Below are 21,590 nucleotides of genomic sequence, written 5' to 3'. Positions count from 1 at the left end.
TCCTTGTCATTGCTGTTTTGCACAGTAAATAGGTGAGAAAAGTCTGATCTCAAAGTCATGTGGTGGTTTGAGGGAGAATGTGTCTTTGGCACCAACTTTGAAACTATGAGGGAAGAAAAAGAAAAGGATATTCAATTCTAAGGGGGAAATTATACTAACATTTCTGTTCTTCAAAATGCCAAAATAATTGTGACAAGTATCTATGAGCACTTTGGCAATGTAGTGGTAGAATATAATGGTTAAGAGCATGGACTATGGAGCCAGACTCCCTGGGTTTGAATCTGCAATTCACTAGGTCGGCTACCCTGTGCAAACTCCTTGGTCTCCAACTGTCTCCTCATTTCTAAAATAGGGTAACAAGTTAATACATATAGAAGGAAGGAATGAAGGGAAGAGAAGAAGGGAGGGGAGAGAGAGAAAGCAAGAAAAGAGTTATTGTGAGATCTAAAAATACACATGTAGTGTACTTAGCTGCTATTTATTACTATTGCTGTTTTTACTATTATTACCCTCACCTTTTCTTCCCTAAAAGGACCAACAAGGAAGCAGAACAAAATTAAAAACATTATCTGTTCCATTTTCTGGAAATATAACACAAACAGAAATATCTTATTCCTAAAAACAAAACTATGAAGAACTTGCCACTTTATAGATATTGACTCAGAACCATTGATTCCATGCACAATCTCTTATAATTAGCTTGCAATTTCACATAAAGTGAGTTAACAACTCCAGTTGCCTGTAAACAGGCCATTCTGTTTTGAACCACAGCACGGTGAACATCAAAAATTAGTAATGACCAGAAAACTGAATGCAACTCAGTTTTATTCTGGTTTCTGTTAAGAAGCACATGCATACTGTCAGCTCATGTCAAACAAGCAGATATGTTAGATAGGACGTCAGTGCCTGTCACTGCCATGTTACCAAGTGCTTATAAATCACTTCAACAATACAAAGCATCGCAGACGTTCTTACCACAATGTTGTCAACTACTGTTGACCCATATTAAAAAAAAAAAAAAATCTGTGATTTTCATTCAAAGAACACTTTTTTAATAAAAAGTATACTTTGAAAGAAATATGAGCAGTTTTAAGCAGCTTATTTAGGATTCCAAAAATGATCTTAGTACATGGTTGCTTACAAAGAGATTATGTAAATCATATTTTAGAGGTGGGAAGAAACGAAAAACCATCTAGGTTGACTCTCATTTCACAGAAAAAGTAACTTGCCAAATTGACAAGTCCCTGGTTCCTAGCCCAGTGGTCACTGAAGATTCACTTCTTCAAATCACCTTCTATATTTTCCAATTTTCTTTTAAATTTGAAAGTCTTTGAGGAAAATTAAGTTGGATTAGATATGTAGTATATCTTCAAACAACTCAAGAAAAAATATTAAGCAATCCCAAATAAGCTGAGTACATAACCAAGAATCAAATTTTACTAAAAGATATGGTGGACATAAAAGCATTTAAATATGCAATCAACCATTAAATTAACATATTTCTATTCCTTTCCCTTTATATCACTTAATATTTACTTTTGCAGTGCTGGCTTGTTTATACTGAATAGCATTATTTACATATATATTTGATCTTCCACTATGCCATTCACTTCGATCTAGAAAATTGGCTTTTGCTTTCAGCTATATCTTGATAAGAAAATAAAATTAAGCCATATACTTTCACTTCCTTAAATCATGAATAATATTCTACACTATTTGTAGATAGGTAATTTCACAGAGAAAAAAGAAAATGACACTGCTTAAAATACCTTTTTTTAAAAGTTTAGCTATTAAGTGAAGTCGCTCAGTCATGTCTGACTCTTTGCGACCCCATGGACTGTAACCTACCAGGATCCTCCGTCCATGGGATCTTCGAGGCAAGAGCACTGGAGTGGGTTGACATTTCCTTCTCCAGGGGATCTTCTTGACGCAGGGATTGAACCCAGGTCTCCCGCATTGTAGGCAGATGCTTTACCATCTGAGCCACCAGGGTATTAGGTATTAAAGGGCACACTTAAATTTTAAGCCCATAATTTTAATAAGTTTTACTACAATAGACTTAGCTCAAAAATACTTGAGGATTTTAAATTTAATAGCACATTTCTGGCTAACACAATGAACTTAACTTCCTTTCTATTTTAAATTAATTTCCTTTACTGTTAATATTAATACTTAACATATTCAGGGTCGATTTACATGGCTACTGAAAAAGGAAACATTTGTGCTTTCCAGAGTTAGATTTATATAGGTTTTTTAATTGCTTAAGGTATGTATCAGGATGGCAATATAGAAATTATTTTGAGATCTCATAGAGTTGTTTCTTTTTACATTCAAAAAAAGAAAAGTCTGATTTTTTTGCAGACATCTGCTGTTTTTTATTGACAATTCTTCCATCTACTGTACTTTATAAACATCTAGACTTTTCACATTGTTACATATATCAATGCTTTAATGTCCACCCACTTTAATAAAAAAAGCAACATGCATAATATAATAACATGCTACTAAGTCCACCTTACCACATCATCTGCCAAAGTTTTTATTTGAATATTCTATTAAAACCAAAAAAAAAAAAAAAAAAAACTGTCAGACAAGAGACATTTACAGATCAAACAAGAAAATATCTGAATGATTCTCATTTTTTATCAACTAAAACTCTTCAAAAAGAATTAGAAAATTTAAATATATCATATAAACATAAAAATTCTTTACAAGAGAAAAAAACTTTTTAAGGATTAAAAATGACGATTTGGTGGAGGGGGTGTCTCTTTGTTTTACAAGATGACTCCCAAATTCTCAAAGTCAGATTTAGATCACATATCATTACTACAGTGTTCAAATGTGACATAAGATATAACAAAGTCATAAGCCCTGTCAAGCTTTTTCAAAGTTTTAGCATGAATAATCATATTTTTAAGTGACATAAATTTTTTAAAACCATGAACAATAGGAAAAATGTCACATTTAATTGTAGTGAAATACCATGAAACAGCTCAGTCTCGAACTCAGTTATGGATAGATATTTATAGAACACTTTATAAATATTCTAGATAACATTGAACTTACCGATTCTGTTAATATATGCCCATTTCTCAAAACCTCCAACACTTTTTTTTGCACGTGGTTTTCTACCTCTAACGTTGAGAATCATTGGAAATGGTACATTCCAGTTTAGAAGATACAGTGACTAATTAAAATTACCATACAGCATATATAGGCACAACTACTTCAAGATTTAGATACAGCAAAATTACAATAACAAAAGAGGAGCACGAAAGCCGTTATATTATATAAATATGTTGAAGTATGTTGAAGTGCTAGTTAAGAAATGTGATTAGGAAAGAATCAGATTTTTAAAAATCATGTTAGGAACAGAAATTAACCCTTCTACAACATCCTATACATTTATTTCCTACAATAGAAGCTGAATGATGTACATCATGCATGCTCACATCCCTTTTAACTAAGAAAAATATGTGGCTCACTGGTGGGAAGAATTCTAGTAGGAGTTTTAAGTGAGAAGTATTTGGTCACAGGGTCTCATAAAATCATCTTCAAATACCACCAACTAAATGATATTAAAGATCATCCTCCCCTCCATCAGTTGGGACAAATATGCTATTATACATGTAGTTCTTTTTCTACTTTTAAGCTGTTGATTCCCTCAAGGATTTACATAACTACATCTTTGTACTATGTCTTTATCACATCCTGCTGACACAAACCCCAATCAATCTTTGCTGCCTATAAAAAAGAAAGTAAGGGGGAGTATTTATATCACAACTGAAGCCTTTTTAAGAGAGATCAATTCACCCTAAGACTATCTCTACCTGGTAAGTTCTCTTTAATTTTCCCAGTGGGGTACAGAAAACTGTTTTATGCACAATGACAAGCTTCATGATTTTCTGTAATGCAAAATCAGAGTGAGAAATGTCAAAGTCTCAAAAGTGCTGCACTTAGCCTGCTACCTGTCCACCTGTGTTATTTATTAGTTATACTGTTCTTCAAACAACCACTGCTTTTCTTTTTTTTCCATCCTTTGGGATTATAAACTCAAGACTGGAAGCATATATGTATCTTCAAAGTAAGAATGTAAATTCAGGGGAAATAAGATTTAATTTAGTCAGTTCTCTAAGTTAAGGTATACACATGTCTTGAATACTTTAAATCTGTATCTCAATTGAATATATGTTGACAGTTTAATTGTGGGGGACAGAAACAAACAAAAAACATTGCTAGCAATATTTCCACTTTGTCTTACGGGAAGAAACTTTAGTTCTCTTCTCCCACCCCCACTCTCCATTTTGAAATTATCATTTTTTATCCATATTAAATTCTATTATATGGAGTTAGACACTATTAAATTGGATGAAATTTGAGATAATATGATCAAAACCTCTCAATTTACAAATGATGGAACTGAACCTTGTGGAGGCTAAATGACTCAACCACAGACCACAGATATGATTGTTACTAGATACTAACTCTTAGTCAATGGTCAATGGCCTCTTCAGTTGGTATAATTAAGCTGTAGGATATTAGGGTTGAACTACTGAATTGAAACAGTTCATGGTAATCTAAAATTCACAGATATGTCCCAAGCCCTATTAGTTTAATTTTCCTTTGGGTAACTTCCTTTTGTCACCATTAACAGAAGGTCAAGCATCACCTCGAAGAGCATTCCCCTCCAACCAAAGTCTTTGCCTAACACATCTTAACGTATCATCTACTGAATTCACTTTAACCAATATATACTAATGTTCTTCAATCAGCTATTCTTCATATACAAACTAAATATAAATTTAGATTCTTTGGTCTTTCATTATTCTTAATTGCTAATTATACCTTAATACTGCCACAATTGTAAGAATCAGAGCTCTTCTCTCAGATCTGGAAGGTGGGTAATAGGAGGGCAAATATAGTAGCAAAAAGTGAGTAGACAATTAATAACCCAGCGGAAACACTACATAAGCCCAAAGGATGATCACAAAGGGTCAGGACAGACTTTCAAAAAGAAGGGTCGCATTTATGGTAAGGGTACGATCTGGATCCCACTCCTCCAGTTTCAAGTCTTCCATATCACCTTGGTTTCCTCCCTCTCCTTAATTCCCTATAGCCAAACAGTTGTCAAGTTCCATAGTGATCTTTCTGCAGTTGCTTCTTCATTCTCATACAAACCATCCATTTAGAGTCTAGTCATGGCAGTGGCCTCATAATAATTATCTCTGCCACAATTCTCTCCTCATTGCCAAAGTAACATCCTTTTTTTTTTTTTTTCAGTTGATGAGTTGCCTTTTATTTATTTTTATTTTTAGTATAAATTTATTTATTTTAATTGGAGGCTAATTATTTTACAATATTGTATTGGTTTGCCATACATCAACATGAATCCGCCACGGGCGTATGCTTCAAGTTGCCACTGCATCACCTCATTCCTAGATTTCTGTAAGAGCCCCCTAGCTTATGTCCCTATTTCCAGGTTACCCTGCTACAGTTAATTCTGAACACACTGACGAAGTGACACTGTTTAAACCCAAGTCAGTTTGCAGCCAGTTAAACCAACTGTGCTCTTTCCCCATTGGGGCCCAGTGTGCAATGGCTATAAACAGCAGCCTCCTCAGTAGTGTATGCAGCCGTTGCCTGTACAAGTTTCCCTAAGGGACCTTGGAGACAACCCTTGCCAGTGAACCTTCATGACTGGCATGCTGTCCCCAATCTAGGCTCCACATGTACTAGGCAGTGGTACATGCACTGCCTTTGGAAAGCCCCAGGGCACAGTGGCCAGGGTCCACTTTGGCCAAGTCATAACATCCATCCACACCAAGCTGCAGAGCAATGAGCATGTAATTGAAGCCCTACACAGGGCCAAGTTCAAGTTCCCTGGTCGCCAGAAGATTCACATCTCCAAGAAGTGGGAAATTACTAAATTTAATATGGATAAAATTGAAAACATGGTGGCAGAAAAGCAGCTCATCCCAGATGGCTGTGTGGTCAAATACATCCCTAATGCTGGCCCTCTGGACAAATGGCAGCCCCTGCACTCATGAAAGCCTTGGTGTTGTCCCCTCCTTACACACACCAATAAATTCTACTTTCCGGTCCAAAAAAAGAAAGAAAGAAAAAGCTAAGGAAATCTGAATAAACCATGGACTTTAGTTAGGAAAAAAAAAAAAAAAAGTCAGATCATATCACTCCTCTGCTCAAAACTTTTCAATGGCGCCCTATTTTCACTTCCAGTGAAAGTCAAAGTCCTTACAAGAGCCTGCAAGGCCCTACAGAGCTGCACACTCTCCATATCCCTCTGACCTCATCTCCTACTACTGTTTCTTTCATTCACTCAGCTCCAGTCACACCAACCACTTCACCGTTCCCCAAGAAGGCAGTAAGCCACATGTACTGTCTCTTCTCTTTGCCTGGAAGGATTTTTTCTGTAATCCATATAGCCCCTTCCATCACTTCTTCCCCTTTCAAGTTCTTGCTCAGGGAGACCTACTCTGTCCATCCTATTTAAATGGAAATACCCACCTCCTCCACACACTCTTGACCTGCTTTACCACACTCTGCTTTTCTTTTTAATAAAGCTTACCACATTCTCACACAGTCTATAATTTATTTTTGTTTATTTCTCCCACTAAAAGTATGAGCTCCATGAGAACAGAGATTTTCATCTGTTTGGTTAAGGGATGTAACCCTAATGCCTAGAGCAGTGCTTGGCACACAGAACTCGATAAAAAACTATAAATGACTATTACTTGCCCATCTGTATTTAAAGGCTCCTGACAGAATAAAGACTAATACCCTTAATACAGCATTCAAAGTCCTATATTATTCAGCCCTAGGCTACCTTCTGCATCTTCCTTCATGATCTATATGCTATGGAAAAATGGTAATCCTTTTTCCATCACATACCTATGTCCTGTTTGAGCACCCACTCTTCCCTCTATTGGAATGCCCATCCAGCTAGGTACATTTCTACTTCTAGAGCTTCCCTTGAGTTTAAAGTTGGTTATTAATAAGCCAAATGTGGGCCCCTGGTCAAAAATGGAGAATTATGCTTTGTTTACTGTCTTCTTAAGACTTTTTTCCCTAAAAGGCATCTTCGAATGATAAAGCACCTTAAGACAAAGGGGAAATTATATTCACATAAAAAATTATCCCAATTACTTGTGACAGAGAACCATAAAGAAAAACACTCTGCTTATAATTTCTTGATTTATAAGTTTCATTCAACTAGGGTGTATATCCTATATAACTATGCACATTTGACTGATAAGGATATTTTTCTCAGAGATTTCCCTCATGTAAAACTCTGCTGTCAAAAATATCTTCTTGCTACCATTACTTAGCACTCTACAACTATTCAGAAAAAGAGAGACAGAGAGAGAGAGAAATGTAGTCTATTGAAAAGAAAAATCTTTAAGGACATTTGAAGAGTTTCCTATTAAGGAGGAGGCAATTTTTGGACACTGCACATTAAAAATACATTGAAATTATTGTATAAATTACACTTAAGTTATCTGCATTAGAAAATAAAATATTTCTGCCACATAACTGTATTTACACATTAGTCAAAGAAGAGAAAGGAACATATAGATATCAAGGCGAGTGGGATGAATTGGGAGATTTGGACTGACATGTATACACTACTACGTATAAAAGAGTTAACTAATGAGTTCCTTGTACTATATAGCACAAGGAACTCTACTCAATGCTCTGTGGTGACTTAATGGAAAGGAAATCTAAAAGAGAATGGATATATGTATAACTAATTCACTTTGCTATACAGCAGAAACTAACACAACATTGTAAAGCAACTGTACTCCAATACAAATTAATTTAAAAGGACACGAGAAAAGCAAGAGGAAAGTAGAAAAATACAAAGACATCTTTGTAGCCAGTGCTCTGGATGCAAGTTAATTTCTGCTGATTAAAAGATTTTTAAAAATCCATGTCGTCTACCTATTCACCAGACAATATCCATCTATGTATCCACCTCCATTCTACCTCACCATTTGCTAACATATTCATTATCTATCCACCTACCTATTCATCCATTCATTTACCCATGTGTCTATGAATTCAGTTATCCATTCATGTAGCCACATATTAATTTATCCCTCTGTGACATAATAAATAGGTTTAGTCTCTTCCCCTGGTTCCTGACACAGAGTTCCTAAATCCCTTGGAATTTCCTGGATGATAGAAAAATCTTTTGTTCTCATAAGGCAACTCTTAGTGAGCTCCTGAACAGCTTCAGAATGGGGCTGGTCACCAGAAAGATCAAGCCAGGATCAGAAACTTGGAACTTTAAGCCCCACCCCTTCATCCTCTGGGGAGGGGAGAGGGACTGTGGATTGTGTCAACCAATCACTCGTACAGTGATGAAACAGCCATAAAAATCTCTACACTATAGGGTTCAGAAAGATTTCAGGTTGGTGAATGTATCCATGTACTGGGAGGGTGGCACACCCCAAACTCCATCTGGACAGAAAATCCTGTGCTTACGACTCTTTCAGACCTTGCCCTGTATACTTCATTTGGCTGTTCATTTGTATCCTTTACAATATCCTTTATAATAAACTGATAAACATAACTAAAGCAAAAATAAATAAATAAAAAAGAGAGGAAGGTACAAAAGGAGAACAATAACAAAAACACCATCAACATGAAAAAAAATTCAGAGAGCTATAACGAGTTATCTCTTGGACAAGATTAAATCACAGACATTTTTTATGTGAATTGACCTTTACAACATTTTTAAATGGTTGTATTAAGATAGTCTCATTTATAATAATGTTCTACAGGGATGAGCTCTCAAATTTTATCTGAATGTAATTTATACAAGTGCATGCATCTCTCACACCACTTGCAAGCAGATATTATGGATTTTACTCCTGTGTATAAACTATAGAGCTACTATGGAGTTAAAACAACAACAAAAAAGATGACCCAAAAATGTTTATTAGAGTCACACCCCTGAATTAAAAGCACTGATTAAAGTCATTTTAGTAAGCTTTTATTGTGCAAATCTAACTATAATGGTCATTAGGATGAGGGCATATTATACCAATAAGTATAGTGACCATATATTTTCATTAAAATCAACTCTAGAAAAGCAATACACTTGTGAATTAGTCAAGCAATTAGAGTTTATGAACTTCATTTATGATCAGTTATATTCAATATAACTTACTACAGTACTCTTTGAGTACTGAATAATTGTAAAAGTTTCACTCCAGAGTCTCAACCCCTTAAGAATAAGGGCTGATTTACTTATAAAACTCTAATGCTGAAGTTCTGATTGAAATACAGGAGTCATTATTACAAGAAAATTAAGTTTTAATTTTCCCAATCAGTCAGAAATTAACAAAAACAGCAAGATGTAAAGGTTCAGCTCTCTTATGGCTAGTGTCACATGGTAATACAATGTTTTATAAACATCTTTCAATTACTCTAGTACCACAGAAATTGGATGACTAAATTGCATATAATTCAAAACTCTCACCACCAACTCAAAAATTTAGCCATACTATTTGACTATTTTCCTCTCTTTTAGAGAAAATAAGTTGGTCATCACAATAAAGAGGCAATTATTTACCCAGCTTAAGTTTCTTAATCTTTAAGAAGGGTGAAGGCAATGTGATATATAGAAAAGCATATTCAATTCAATTAAGCAAATATTTGAGCACCTATTATGTACCTGTTCAGAGCTGGGCACTAGGAATACAATCATAAACAAGATGAGCATGTGCCCTAGGGAGGTTGTAGTCTAGATGAAGATCAGATGAATAAAAGAACAATCACAACAGAGAAATCCTGAGAGGACTGATCAGGTGGTACTCTATTAAAACCTCCATATACTATCCAAGTAAGGGAAGACTTTAAGAAAGGCCATCCATCTCAACCACTGACCCAGAATTTGAAATCTCTAGATGACATCCTTGACCAATACTTATTCAGATCAGCAGCAGTCATAGAGCTTCCCTGGTGGCTCAGCTGGTAAAGAATCTGCCTGCAATGTGGGAGACCTGGATTCGATCCCTAGGTTGGGACGATCCCCTGGAGAAGGGAAAGGCTACCCACTCCAGTATTCTGGCCTGGAGAATTCCATGGACTGTATAGTCCATGGAAGGACTGATGCTGAAGATCAAACTCCAATACTTTGGCCACCTGATGCAAAGAACTGACTCACTGGAAAAGACCCTGATGCTGGGAAAGATTGAAGGCGGGAGGAAGATGAGATGGTTGGATGGCATCACTGACTCAATGGACATGAGTTTGAGTAAACTTTGGGAGTTGGTGATGGACACGGAGGCCTGGTGTGCTGTAGTCCATGGGAAAGCAAAGAGTCACAAATGACTGAGCGACTAAACTGAACTGAGCAGTCATAGAAGGAAGTAATTATTCTTCAAAGCACTGCCTTTCAACTTTTCAGATTCTGGATTCACCCTGAACTTGACAAATCAATAACACCAATCAAGGCAATCCAAGGCTATTTAACTATCTGGCAACCAAGTTGAACATTTTGTTTGGCCCCATTCAAATCCTTTACTATAAAGACTGTTTTAATTGAGTATCTCTCCATTGTGTTTGTTTCACCAGGAAAGGTATATCTGATTTTTAGAACTGAGATCTATGTAGATAGAGGTTTGATTCTAAGAAGACAGGAGGAAAAAATTTGGGCTTTGAAAACCATTGAACTATAACTGCCTATATTTAAAATTACTCCCAAAACATTCTTTTATCTCTTTTCTAACAGGGGCATTTTCAGATGTCCACATGTCCCCTTAGGTACTGTATTCTTCTATCACCATTAACACTTACAAACAGAAGATAGATCAGCTGGCAGCGTGTTAGGCACTGGGATTTAAAGAGACAGGGCCCTGACCTTAAAGGACAAAAGCCTAGTAGTTGAGAAGATTAAGTCACAGGCATTAAGCTCCAACTCTCCACCTTACTTTGATGTTGGGAACATCTCAAAGTGTACATTTCATCACTTTAATAGAGCAATACTTTTCTATTTCTGTAACCAAAAGGACACAATCTCAGAAGTACTGTCAAATCAAAAGTCTCAAAATTCAATCCAACAGTGAAGTGAAAGTGTTAGTGGCTCAGCTGTGTTCTTTGCGACCTTATGGACTGTAGCCTGCCAGGCTCCTCAGTCCATGGAATTGTCCAGGCAAGAATACTGGAATGGGTAGCCATTAACCCACCAGAGCTCTTGGCTATTACAAATCATAATTCTCGCCACCATTTTTATGACAAGAGAAAAACTCCTTTTGGGATTTGCCTCTTAAGACGTTCTTTCAATATAAAGAACAAAATGTGTATCTACCAGAAATTGAAATATGACACCACAGAATAGGGCTTCAGTTTTCTTCATGAAGCAAAAGACCATGTTAGTTCACTGGGTAAGTTTCAAAACTCTGTCACAAATTCTTCTCAAGCTTAAACTAATTGTCTTGCCATGAACTTAAACCTGTAACTACCAAGAGGGATGTCTATGATATGGGAATCCAGCTATCTCTTCTGTGTAATTTAGTTTCTGTGTAGCTTAAGGACTAGGGGTGAAGTGTTCAAGAAACTTAGAAAACAAATTTATGGTTACCAAAAGGGAAAGGCGGGGGGAGGGATAAGTTAGGGATTGGGATTAGCAGATATATATTACTATATATGAAATAAACAATAAGGTCCTACTATATAGCACAGGGAACTATGTTCAATACCAGGTGAAAAACTATAATAAAAATAATCTGAAAGAAAATACATATATGTATGTATGCATGTATAACTGAATCACTTTACTATACACCAGAAACTAATACAACACTGTAAATCAACTATACCTCAATCAAAAGAAATTAATATAGAAATAATTTTTTTAAAAAAAGAAATGTATGTTTGCTGGTTAGGCCTTAAAATTCATGCTAATGAACTGGAAGTAAATTAGTACTTAAATTAATTAGAAACAATTGCAGGAATAATCCAGGTTTTTCATAGTAGTACCTCCTTCTGCAGATACTAAAACCATTTCAAATGGGATAACTGTTGGGACATGAAAATTCTTTCTTATTCTATGAATAAAAAGCAACAGAAATGAAAAGAAAGCCAGCTTTGCCCAGCATAGTACCTTGTACATAATAGATATTCTTAGATCAATGAGTTAGCCAAGTGGGGCTCGATATTTAATAAATAAATTTTTACCTTCTGTTTTTTTTTTTTTTAAAGAAAGACAGATGCCTCTACCAAACATTGTTTGAGAACTCATCATAGGCTCACCATTTTGTGACTCATAAAAGTTAAGATGTGACTCCACCCTTAAGGTATTTACAATCTAATCAGGGAGTGAAAACTAACCATTGAGGAGATTCTGAGGTATGTTGCTCCTCCTCCTCTTCCACAGGCACTGTCACATGTCCTGCTTATTAATTTCATAGCAGAACCACTACCTGAAATTATGTTTACTTATCTATTTACCTATTTATGTTCCAGCTTCTAGAAAACAAGTTCCATAACAGCAGCACCCTTAATTTTCCTGTCTTAATCACTTCTGGATCTCCAACACTTAACAGTAGCTGGCACATCATACCTGCTCAAGTATGTGGTGAATAAATTAAGTACAATAGGAATTCAGAGAAGAAATAATATAGTTTCATTAAAAAAAAAAGTGAAAGTGTTAGTTGCTCAATCATGTCTGACTCTTTGCAACCCCATTAAGAAACTATAAAGAATCATACTCTAATAGCTGGGTAGGATTTGAATAGCCAGAAAAAGAGGAGGAAAAGGAAATGAGATGGGGAGCAGTATTAACATTTTACTTTAGGGAAGCAGCCTTAGGAAACAAAGGGTTCAAGTTAGAGTGTATTAAATTTCAAGTAAGTAGCATGGTGTGAATGAAAAATGTTACCTGCCAGATCAGTAAACAAAGGATGTTGCCGCCATCAAGCCAACAACTACTGCAGCAGCCCCGGCTGTGCACCCAGAGGGGATTCACAATGGAGAAGAGCAGAATACTGACCCTAGATAGTTAAGGTGCATATGGAAGGAATGATCTCAGTGAGCCCAGACTCTTGCATCTTCCCATACCTAGAAATGCACTAAATTCATAACGTGATGTCTGGTTTTCTTTAATTCACAGTAAATTTTTGATGTTGTGATTACCTGGTTTTTGTTGCAAAACTCTTATATCCTGACTCCTCCCTTACCTCTTTGGAGTACTCCCTCAGGGTTATCTGAGAGTCTGTCTTCTGGGCTTAAGTCCTCAGAAATTCTGCCCAACAAAACATAATTCTCAACTTTAAAGCTACATATATACATATATATATATATACACACACACATATTTTTTTTTTTTCCAGTTGACAGAGGGGACAGACTAGAGATGGTCTTGAAAACCAAAAGGAGTAGTCTAGGCTGTCTGACAGCCATCAAAGGTTCTGATTCAGAGAGAGATGGAGAAGGGGGTATTTTAGAAAGATGATTTCAGGTGGTATAGGTCCACGATGTCCTATCCGAAACCCTTGAAGTCAGAGGTGTTTTGGAATTCAAAGTGATTCATATTTGAGAAAGGAATATGGTATGTATACCATATATTACAAAATACACCCAGCGGGATCTGGGCTAGCACACTAAATGAAATGCATTCAAGGTTAGCAGGGAAACATGAATACTCCACAAAACAGGATAAGTAAAGTTTATCTACGGCCTCAAGCCAGGCTGGGTTTCGTGGCCAAATGATAAAATTCTGTTTTCAGAGCTTTCAGATTTTAGCATTTCAGAGAAGGGCTGTAGGCTGTAATATTCAGAATAGATTGAGGAAGGAATCACAGGCTAAAACGGAGGCTTGCAGAGAACAGCAAGTTTGACCTATTCTATCTAAATACTAGCCACAATTTACTGAGCATTTATTTTATGCCAAGCACTACACCAAGAGCTTTACATGCATTCCACATTTAAATCCTCACAGTAATCCTATGATATAGGAATTTACTGTCCTATTTGACAGGTCAGAAAATCAAGGTTTGCAGTCAACAAGTTATTTGCCTACATGCACAAATATATTAAAAGAAAATAAATTACACAGTTGCAATTAGCATTTAGGTCTGAGCAGAACCCAAGCTCTAAAACCTCTATCTACATCCTGAAATCTGCCTTCATCATATATAACAATACTGGTTAGAACACAAGTTCTTTTTCCATCTTAGCCTTTCCATTTAGACTTTGCTCTGCTCACAGCACTCACCCCATGCCCCTCTTCTTCATCTGGCCATCTCCTACTCACCTCTGTAGGTCTCAGTTGAGCTGAAGCTGGTCCTGTTATAGTCCCCCATGGTTCCTGACTTCTCCCTTTAGAACACATTCCAGTCATCAAATTATAATTCCCTATCTATGCCAGTATTCCCTGCTATACTATAAACTCAGTGCAGTGAAGACTAGGTCTCTTTTGGTCCCCACTGTGTCCTCAAATTTTTTCCCGTTTCTAGCACTGATTGCACCCAAACCTGTCATGATTTACCGAATTGTAGATGCAAACAGAGGAGAGACAGAGAGAGAGAGAGAGATCTAGTTGTGAGGTGATAAGAGCTTAGGCTATAATGGTAGCAATGGGAATAGAGAGAAGACAGTTACTATATATAATTTTGCTTAAAATTATGAGTGTTATTATAGCAATTACATGCAGACATATGATCGTTGCTTCTGTTAAATAGAGTAATTTAATATCTGTTGTTGTGATTACTATCTTCATAATACAAAATAACCTCTAAATGGCTATGATTATCACTGGAGATATTTCACTTCAGAATGACTTGCCATGTATCTACTTCAAGAAGTTTTTATAAATAACCACATCATTTAGTTTTCTGATGTAGCTGCAAAGTTAATCTGACAAAACAAAATAATTCACTCCTCTAAATAGCAACCCACTGCAGTATTCTTGCCTGGAGAATCCCATGGACAGAGGAGCCTGGTGGCCTGCAGTCCATGGGATCATGAAGAGTGGGACACGACTGAGCAACTAACACAAAGATTCAAGAGTATGAATCTCCTAAAACTGAAAATTATATCTGAGTTGTGAATAAGGTATTATTACAACATACTTTTTGGAGGAAAAGATAACTAGAGTCAACCAATGATTTAATTTCACTATTAGTGCTTTTAGCTAATATTCTTGAATGTAAACAATTCCCAAGTCAGAAACAGGTTATCATCTAAAAGTTCAATTGTGTAGCAGGTGTTTAGCTCCTGGAACTCAAGTTTCCCAAGGTACAACTAGTAAAAACAACTTCCCAAGTGAATGTGGACAACCTTTCCCCCATGAAAAACAAAAATAGTTTATTTGGACTCATATAGGAAGGACATTTAAAATAACTAATTATAACAAATACTGAACACTTAAAAACATAAGCAAAACATGACTATATGGTAGACAAAAATGATTTAAAATTTCAGAAAACTTCAAAAGGATCTTTCAAAGAATTTAGGATTAGCAAAAATTATTAAATTTGGTAACCTTCCATTTTTTCCTCACTGGCTTCAGATTCTATGTTGATTACTGATCAGATCAGATGAGATCAGTCACTCAGTCGTGTCCGATTCTTTGTGACCCCATGAATCTCAGCATACCAGGCCTCCCTGTCCATCACCAACTCGTGGAGTTCACTCAGACTCACGTCCATCGAGTCAGTGATGCCACCCAGCCATCTCATCCTCTGTCGTCCCCTTCTCCTCCTGCCCCCAATCCCTCCCAGCATCAGAGTCTTTTCCAATGAGTCAACTCTTCGCATGAGGTGGCCAAAGTACTGGAGTTTCAGCTTTAGCATCATTCCTTCCAAAGAAATCCCAGGGCTGATCTCCTTTAGAATGGACTGGTTGGATCTCCTTGCAGTCCAAGGGACTCTCAAAGAGTCTTCTCCAACACCACACTTCAAAAGCATCAATTCTTTGGCGCTCAGCCTTCTTCACAGTCCAACTCTCACATCCATACATGACCACAGGAAAAACCATAGCCTTGACTAGATGGACCTTTGTTGGCAAAGTAATGTCTCTGCTTTTGAATATGCTATCTAGGTTGGTCATAACTTTCCTTCCAAGGAGTAAGCGTCTTTTAATTTCATGGCTGCAGTCACCATCTGCAGTGATTTTGGAGCCCAGAAAAATAAAGTCTGACACTGTTTCCACTGTTTCCCCATCTATTTCCCATGAAGTGATGGGACCAGATGCCATGATCTTCGTTTTCTGAATGTTGAGCTTTAAGCCAACTTTTTCACCCTCCACTTTCACCTTCATCAAGAGGCTTTTTAGTTCCTCTTCACTTTCTGCCCTAAGGGTGGTGTCATGCATATCTGAGGTTATTGATATTTCTCCCAGCAATCTTGATGCCAGCTTGTGTTTCTTCCAGTCCAGCATTTCTCATGATGTACTCGGCATATAAGTTGAATAAACAGGGTGACAATATACAGCCTTGACGTACTCCTTTTCCTATTTGGAACCAGTCTGTTGTTCCACGTCCAGTTCTAACTGTTGCTTCCTGACCTGCATACAGATTTCTCAAGAGGCAGATCAGGTGTTCTTGTATTCCCACCTCTTTCAGAATTTTCCACAGTTTATTGTGATCCACACAGTCAAAGGCTTTGGCATAGTCAATAAAGCAGAAATAGATGTTTTTCTGGAACTCTCTTGCTTTTTCGATGATCCAGTGGATGTTGGCAATTTGATCTCTGGTTCCTCTGCCTTTTATAAAACCAGCTTGAATATCAGGACTGATAACTCCCTTTAAAGCTTCTGTCCTATAGGGTTCCTTAAATGGTTCTTTTCTTAGTTTCCATTTAGATAAGGAATTCCATCTGAAGATAGTGACAGAAATTCTGTCAAAATAAAATAACACATTGCAGAAAAACCTCATTTATGTCACTCTGTTTTACAAATACTATCATAACAAACTAACAAGTAGTTTTAAATTCCTAACTTTTTTATGATTTTAGGCAAAGCAACAATATATTAGTGTTTATTCTGATGGACCTCAAATTTCTTTCACTCTAACAGTGTTTTTCACAATCGACTTTTCATGTTTTGAACCAACTGAGGTGGAGTTAAGAACTTCAAATATTATTAATATTTATTTATTTATTGGCTGTGTTTGGTCCTTAGTTGAGGCATGTGGGATCTTCATCGTGTCATGTGGGATCTATCATTGTGGTGCAAATGTATATATTTATACATTTATTTGTGTATAAATTCCACAAATTAATCCATTTTAGAAATTAACCTGTTTTCTAGGCTTCTTTCAGGACCTAACTGAGGAAAGGAACAGAGAGGCTAATGTTGGCTTTGAGAAAATAAAATTAATTTAGTTCAAAAAAAAAAGAGTTTAAGTACAAACTTGTTCTGCCAAGTTGAAAAAAGTCTCCATTTTCAGATATCCACTGAGTTCTTCAGATCTCAAATTTTGCAAACTATACACAAATGTCTTCCTAGGTAAGTTTTTAAACAGTGACCATTTCTTTTAGGAAGGTACTAGAGTGACCTCCTCCCTTTCTAGTAATAATATAACGTGCTAAGAGAGGCATTTTCTTTTATATGAAATGCAGAAGTGAAACTTTCTGTTGGCCAAAGGATATGAACAGTAACTAAACATGAACATGTAAGCCACAGATATTGAAAGGGAAGAAAAGTTTTAGTTTTAAAACTCAAAAGGCAGTGAAGTGTGGTATCTGTCAACAGTAGCCAACAGTTCTTAGTCCTTGCCTCAGTGAGAGTATGCTTTAAAGAATGTGGAAACATAATAAAGTGGTACTTTTTTTTTATTTTTACCTTTCTGGATGTCACTCCCAAGGTCTTAGTTCATACCTTAATTATAGCATTTCTCAAAGTATGTACTTTCCCACTAGAGAGCACGGATTTCCTAAGGGAGGGACTGGCTCTTAAATAGTATTGGATAGACTCTTGAGAGTCCCTTGGACTGCAAGGAGATCCAACCAGTCCATCCTAAAGGAGATCAGTCCTGAATATTCACTGGAAGGACTGATGCTGAAGCTGAAACTCCAATACTTTGGCCACCTGATGCGAAGAACTGACTCATTTGAAAAGACCCTGATGCTGGGAAAGGTTGAAGGCAGGAAGAGAAGGGGACGACAGAGGATGAGATAGTTGGATGACATCACCGACTCAATGGGCATGAGTCTGAGTAAACTCCGGGAGTTGGTGATGGACAGGGAGGCCTGGCGTGCTGCAGTCCATGGGGCTGCAAAGAGTCAGACACGACTGAGTGACTGAACTGAACTGAATTGATGTGATATAAATGGGTAAAAAATGGCCTCTATATACTGACCCTCTGTGGTCCACCTCTTTGGGATTCTCCAGGCAAGAATACTGGAGTGGGTTACCATGCCCTCCTCCAGGGGATCTTTCCAACCCAGGTATCGAACCCAGGTCTCCCACATTGCAGGCAGATTCTTTACCGTCTGAGCCACCAGAGAAGTCTTTACAGTAGCTAACACCCATTAAAAGTCCACAGGTTCCAAAATACAAATTTCTGCACATCTAATTGTTTTAAATATCACCCCAATAAGCAGATATTCAGCCATTAGAGCCTGTCTGGTTTGCTTACACTGTGAAACTGCACCCAATATCTGCTAGCCAAAGATAAAAATAATCCCTGTAACTATAAAAGACCCAATCACTGCTGTTCTCTGGAACTCTCTGACCCAAAGAATCCCCATTGTGCCACTGGGTGACTTTACCTAGACACATATGCTCCCTCTATGATCCTCCTCACTCCCAGGTGTTCCCTTGCCCTCTTCCTCATCTCAGTAGTGACCCCCTGCTCTCGTCTCTGGAAGGTCTCAGGCTAATGAGGGGGCTTGTCATGTGCAAGTCAGTGACAGTGAAAACTCAAAGTGTTAGTCATTCAGTTGTGTCCAACTCTTGGCACCCCCATGGACTGTAGCTCACCAGGCTCCTCTGTCCATGGAATTCTCCAGGCAAGAATACTGGAGTGGATTGCCATTTCCTCCTCCAGGGGATCTTCCTGACCCAGGGATTGAACTTGGGTCTCCCACACTGCAGGCAGATTCTTTACTGTTTAAGTCACCAAGGAAGCCAAATATGCCAAAGGGTCACCCAAATAAAGCTCACTGTGTACTACTGTCATCTTGTGGTTGTATCTTTTTTCCTTGATCAGCCCCCAAATCCCTCAAACTCACTATACAATACCTAACTAATGGTCCTTGGAGCAGCTACACATTTCTCAAATGAATTACTGGAAGCTGGTAATTCCTCAGTTTAAATAGAATGTCTCTCAGGTTTGAAAATAGCCCTTCCCACCATTGAAACAGTCCATCACATAAAGCAGCAGTCCCCAACCTGTTTGGCACCAGAGACTGGTTTCGTGGAAGGCAATTTTTCATGATCTGGGGGTGGGGTGGGGGGATTGTTTCGGGATGATTCAAGCACATGACATTTATTTCTATTGTTATTACATCAGCTCCACCTCAAATCATCAGGCATTAGATCCCAGAGGTTGAGGACCCCTGACATAAAGAACCTCTGGGGCAGAACACTGAGCACAAAGCTGAAATGGTAAGAGAGAAGGGGTAGGAAGCCATAATATGGATGCCAACAACAAAGGCAAAATTATAGCTGTCTTTTATTGAGGGTTGACTATGTTCCAGATATCATACCAATATTTTAAGATTGAATTTATGCAACAACCCTTAATGTATATTCCATCATTTATCCTCCTTTTACAAATGGGGAACCTGAGGCTTACTGATATTATATAATTTAATCATGGCTTATAGATGTTAATAGATGAAATCTAGATAACCCAGATTTGTGATTCTTGAAAGCCAATGTTCTTAAACAATATATAGATTGCATATCAAAGAAATGAGAGCACCTAAAAACTCAGTGACAGCTAAAGAAGTATCAGTAGTCAAAGAAAAAATAGGGTTGATCTTAGAAAAGAGAACATGTAATAGTCATTTAGGGACACCACAGCCAGCTCAGCTGAGGGCAAGAGAGTGGAGAATTAGGAAATTAGTAGTCAAAGAGAACAATATAGAAGAATTTCAAAACCAAGAAAATAAATCCACAGAGAAAAATCCAGATGAGCAAAGAATGAACATCACCCTAAAAAACTGAAATTAACAGTTAACCTTCAGAGACATCCCTGGTAGTCCAGAGGCTAAGACTCTATGCAGTGCAGGGGGCCAAGGTTCAATCCCTGGTCAGGGAACTAGATCCCACATGTCACAACTAAAATCTCTCATGCCACAACCAAAATTGAAGATTCCCATGTGCCACAACTACAACCCAGGGCAGCCAAATAATAATATATTTTTAAAAACACTTAACCTTCGAAGTATAGTCATAACACTTACCTAAATATACCTTAAGAAATATATGTAATCTCTATGGTTTCCACTGACCAATCAGACTAGCTGACTAGCTCATTCCCTACCTACTAGGCCAACAAAAAGTGTGTGTGTGTGTGTGTGTGTGTGTTGATAGGCAAGGGAATCATTCAGGAAGGAATTATTATATACACACACCTCTGAAAGCTACATATTCAGAGGCCATGGGCATTTGTTGGAAAGTGACCTCCCCACACCCCAGTGAACTGGTTGCTTGATAGGTGGGGAAATAAAAGAAGAAGAAACAAATAGGAAGCTTATGTAAAAAATCAGTGTGTAAATATATTGCAAAATTTAATCGAAATTTTATAAAAAACATAAATTAGAAACTAAACAAAGGGACATCTGGGTCCCTTTTCCTCCTCTGGAATACATGGTTCCAAATTCTGTCTCCTAATCAAACTGGTACAGTTCAAAGTGCAGTATTTACATCCTGAGTCTATTACTGCTCCAGCTAGACAAAAAGTACAAGAAATACAATGCAGGGAAGAAAGGAGGCGGCGGGGAGGAAGAGGAGGAAATGAGAGGGAGGGGCAGGGACAGAGACAAAAGAATAGAAATGAATGAGATTCTCTTTAATTGCCAAATTGTAGAGGTAACTATCTAACAAGGAATGGTGCTAATTAATCATGTGTAAACAAAACAAAACAAAACAAAAACCAACACACACAAAGAAAAGCTAGACATACTCTCAGTGTTACTAATTAAGATTTGCTGACCACCTACTGTATGCCAAGCTCTATTAATGCATGCATGCTCTGTCATGTCTGACTCTTTGGGACCCCATGGACTGCAGTTTGTCAGGCTCCTCTGTCCATGGGATTTTCCCAGCAACAATAATGGGGTGGGTTGCCATTTCCTTCTCCAGGGATTTTCCCGACCCAGGGATCAAACCCGGGTCTTCTACGTGTCCTGCATTGAAGGTAGATTCTTTACCCCGAGCCACCAGGAATGGGCTTTGGTTTAATTAATTAATCCGAAAAAACAACAAACCTGTAATGTAAATATTAGTATTGTCCCCATTGTATTGATTAGAAATCCGAGAGATACAGAACTTAAAATAATTTTATAATACTCTCTCACTTGTATGCAGTATTGTAATGTCAGCTTCACAAAGTAATTAGCAAACACAGAACTAGGGTATGCTGTGATCCAATATAGTACAGATGGCAGCAT

General features: G+C 37.4%; 1 protein-coding gene and 1 non-coding gene across 4 annotated transcripts in view; one reads left to right on the top strand and one right to left on the bottom strand.

Annotated features, from left to right (window-relative positions):
• DIAPH2 (diaphanous related formin 2) overlaps window positions 1-21,590 on the bottom strand; it is a 941,635-nt gene that overhangs the window by 880,974 nt on the left and 39,071 nt on the right. For 2 of the 3 annotated variants that reach the window (XM_061409121.1, XM_061409122.1), the window contains exon 2: window positions 2,520-2,552. The exons of the other annotated variant lie outside the window; for it this stretch is intronic. In XM_061409121.1, coding sequence (XP_061265105.1) covers window positions 2,520-2,552 — 33 coding nt within the window. The remainder of the gene's footprint in view (window positions 1-2,519; window positions 2,553-21,590) is intronic. 3 annotated transcript variants of the gene reach the window in all.
• On the top strand, window positions 5,544-5,676 carry LOC133243592 (small nucleolar RNA SNORA70). Its single transcript, XR_009735143.1, has one exon. It is a non-coding gene; the product is annotated as a small nucleolar RNA SNORA70 (small nucleolar RNA).

Source organism: Bos javanicus, chromosome X (genome assembly GCF_032452875.1).
Source record: "Bos javanicus breed banteng chromosome X, ARS-OSU_banteng_1.0, whole genome shotgun sequence".
Taxonomy (NCBI): domain Eukaryota; kingdom Metazoa; phylum Chordata; class Mammalia; order Artiodactyla; family Bovidae; genus Bos; species Bos javanicus.
Note: the sequence above shows the minus strand (reverse complement) of the source record. Positions and strands in the feature narration are given on the sequence as shown.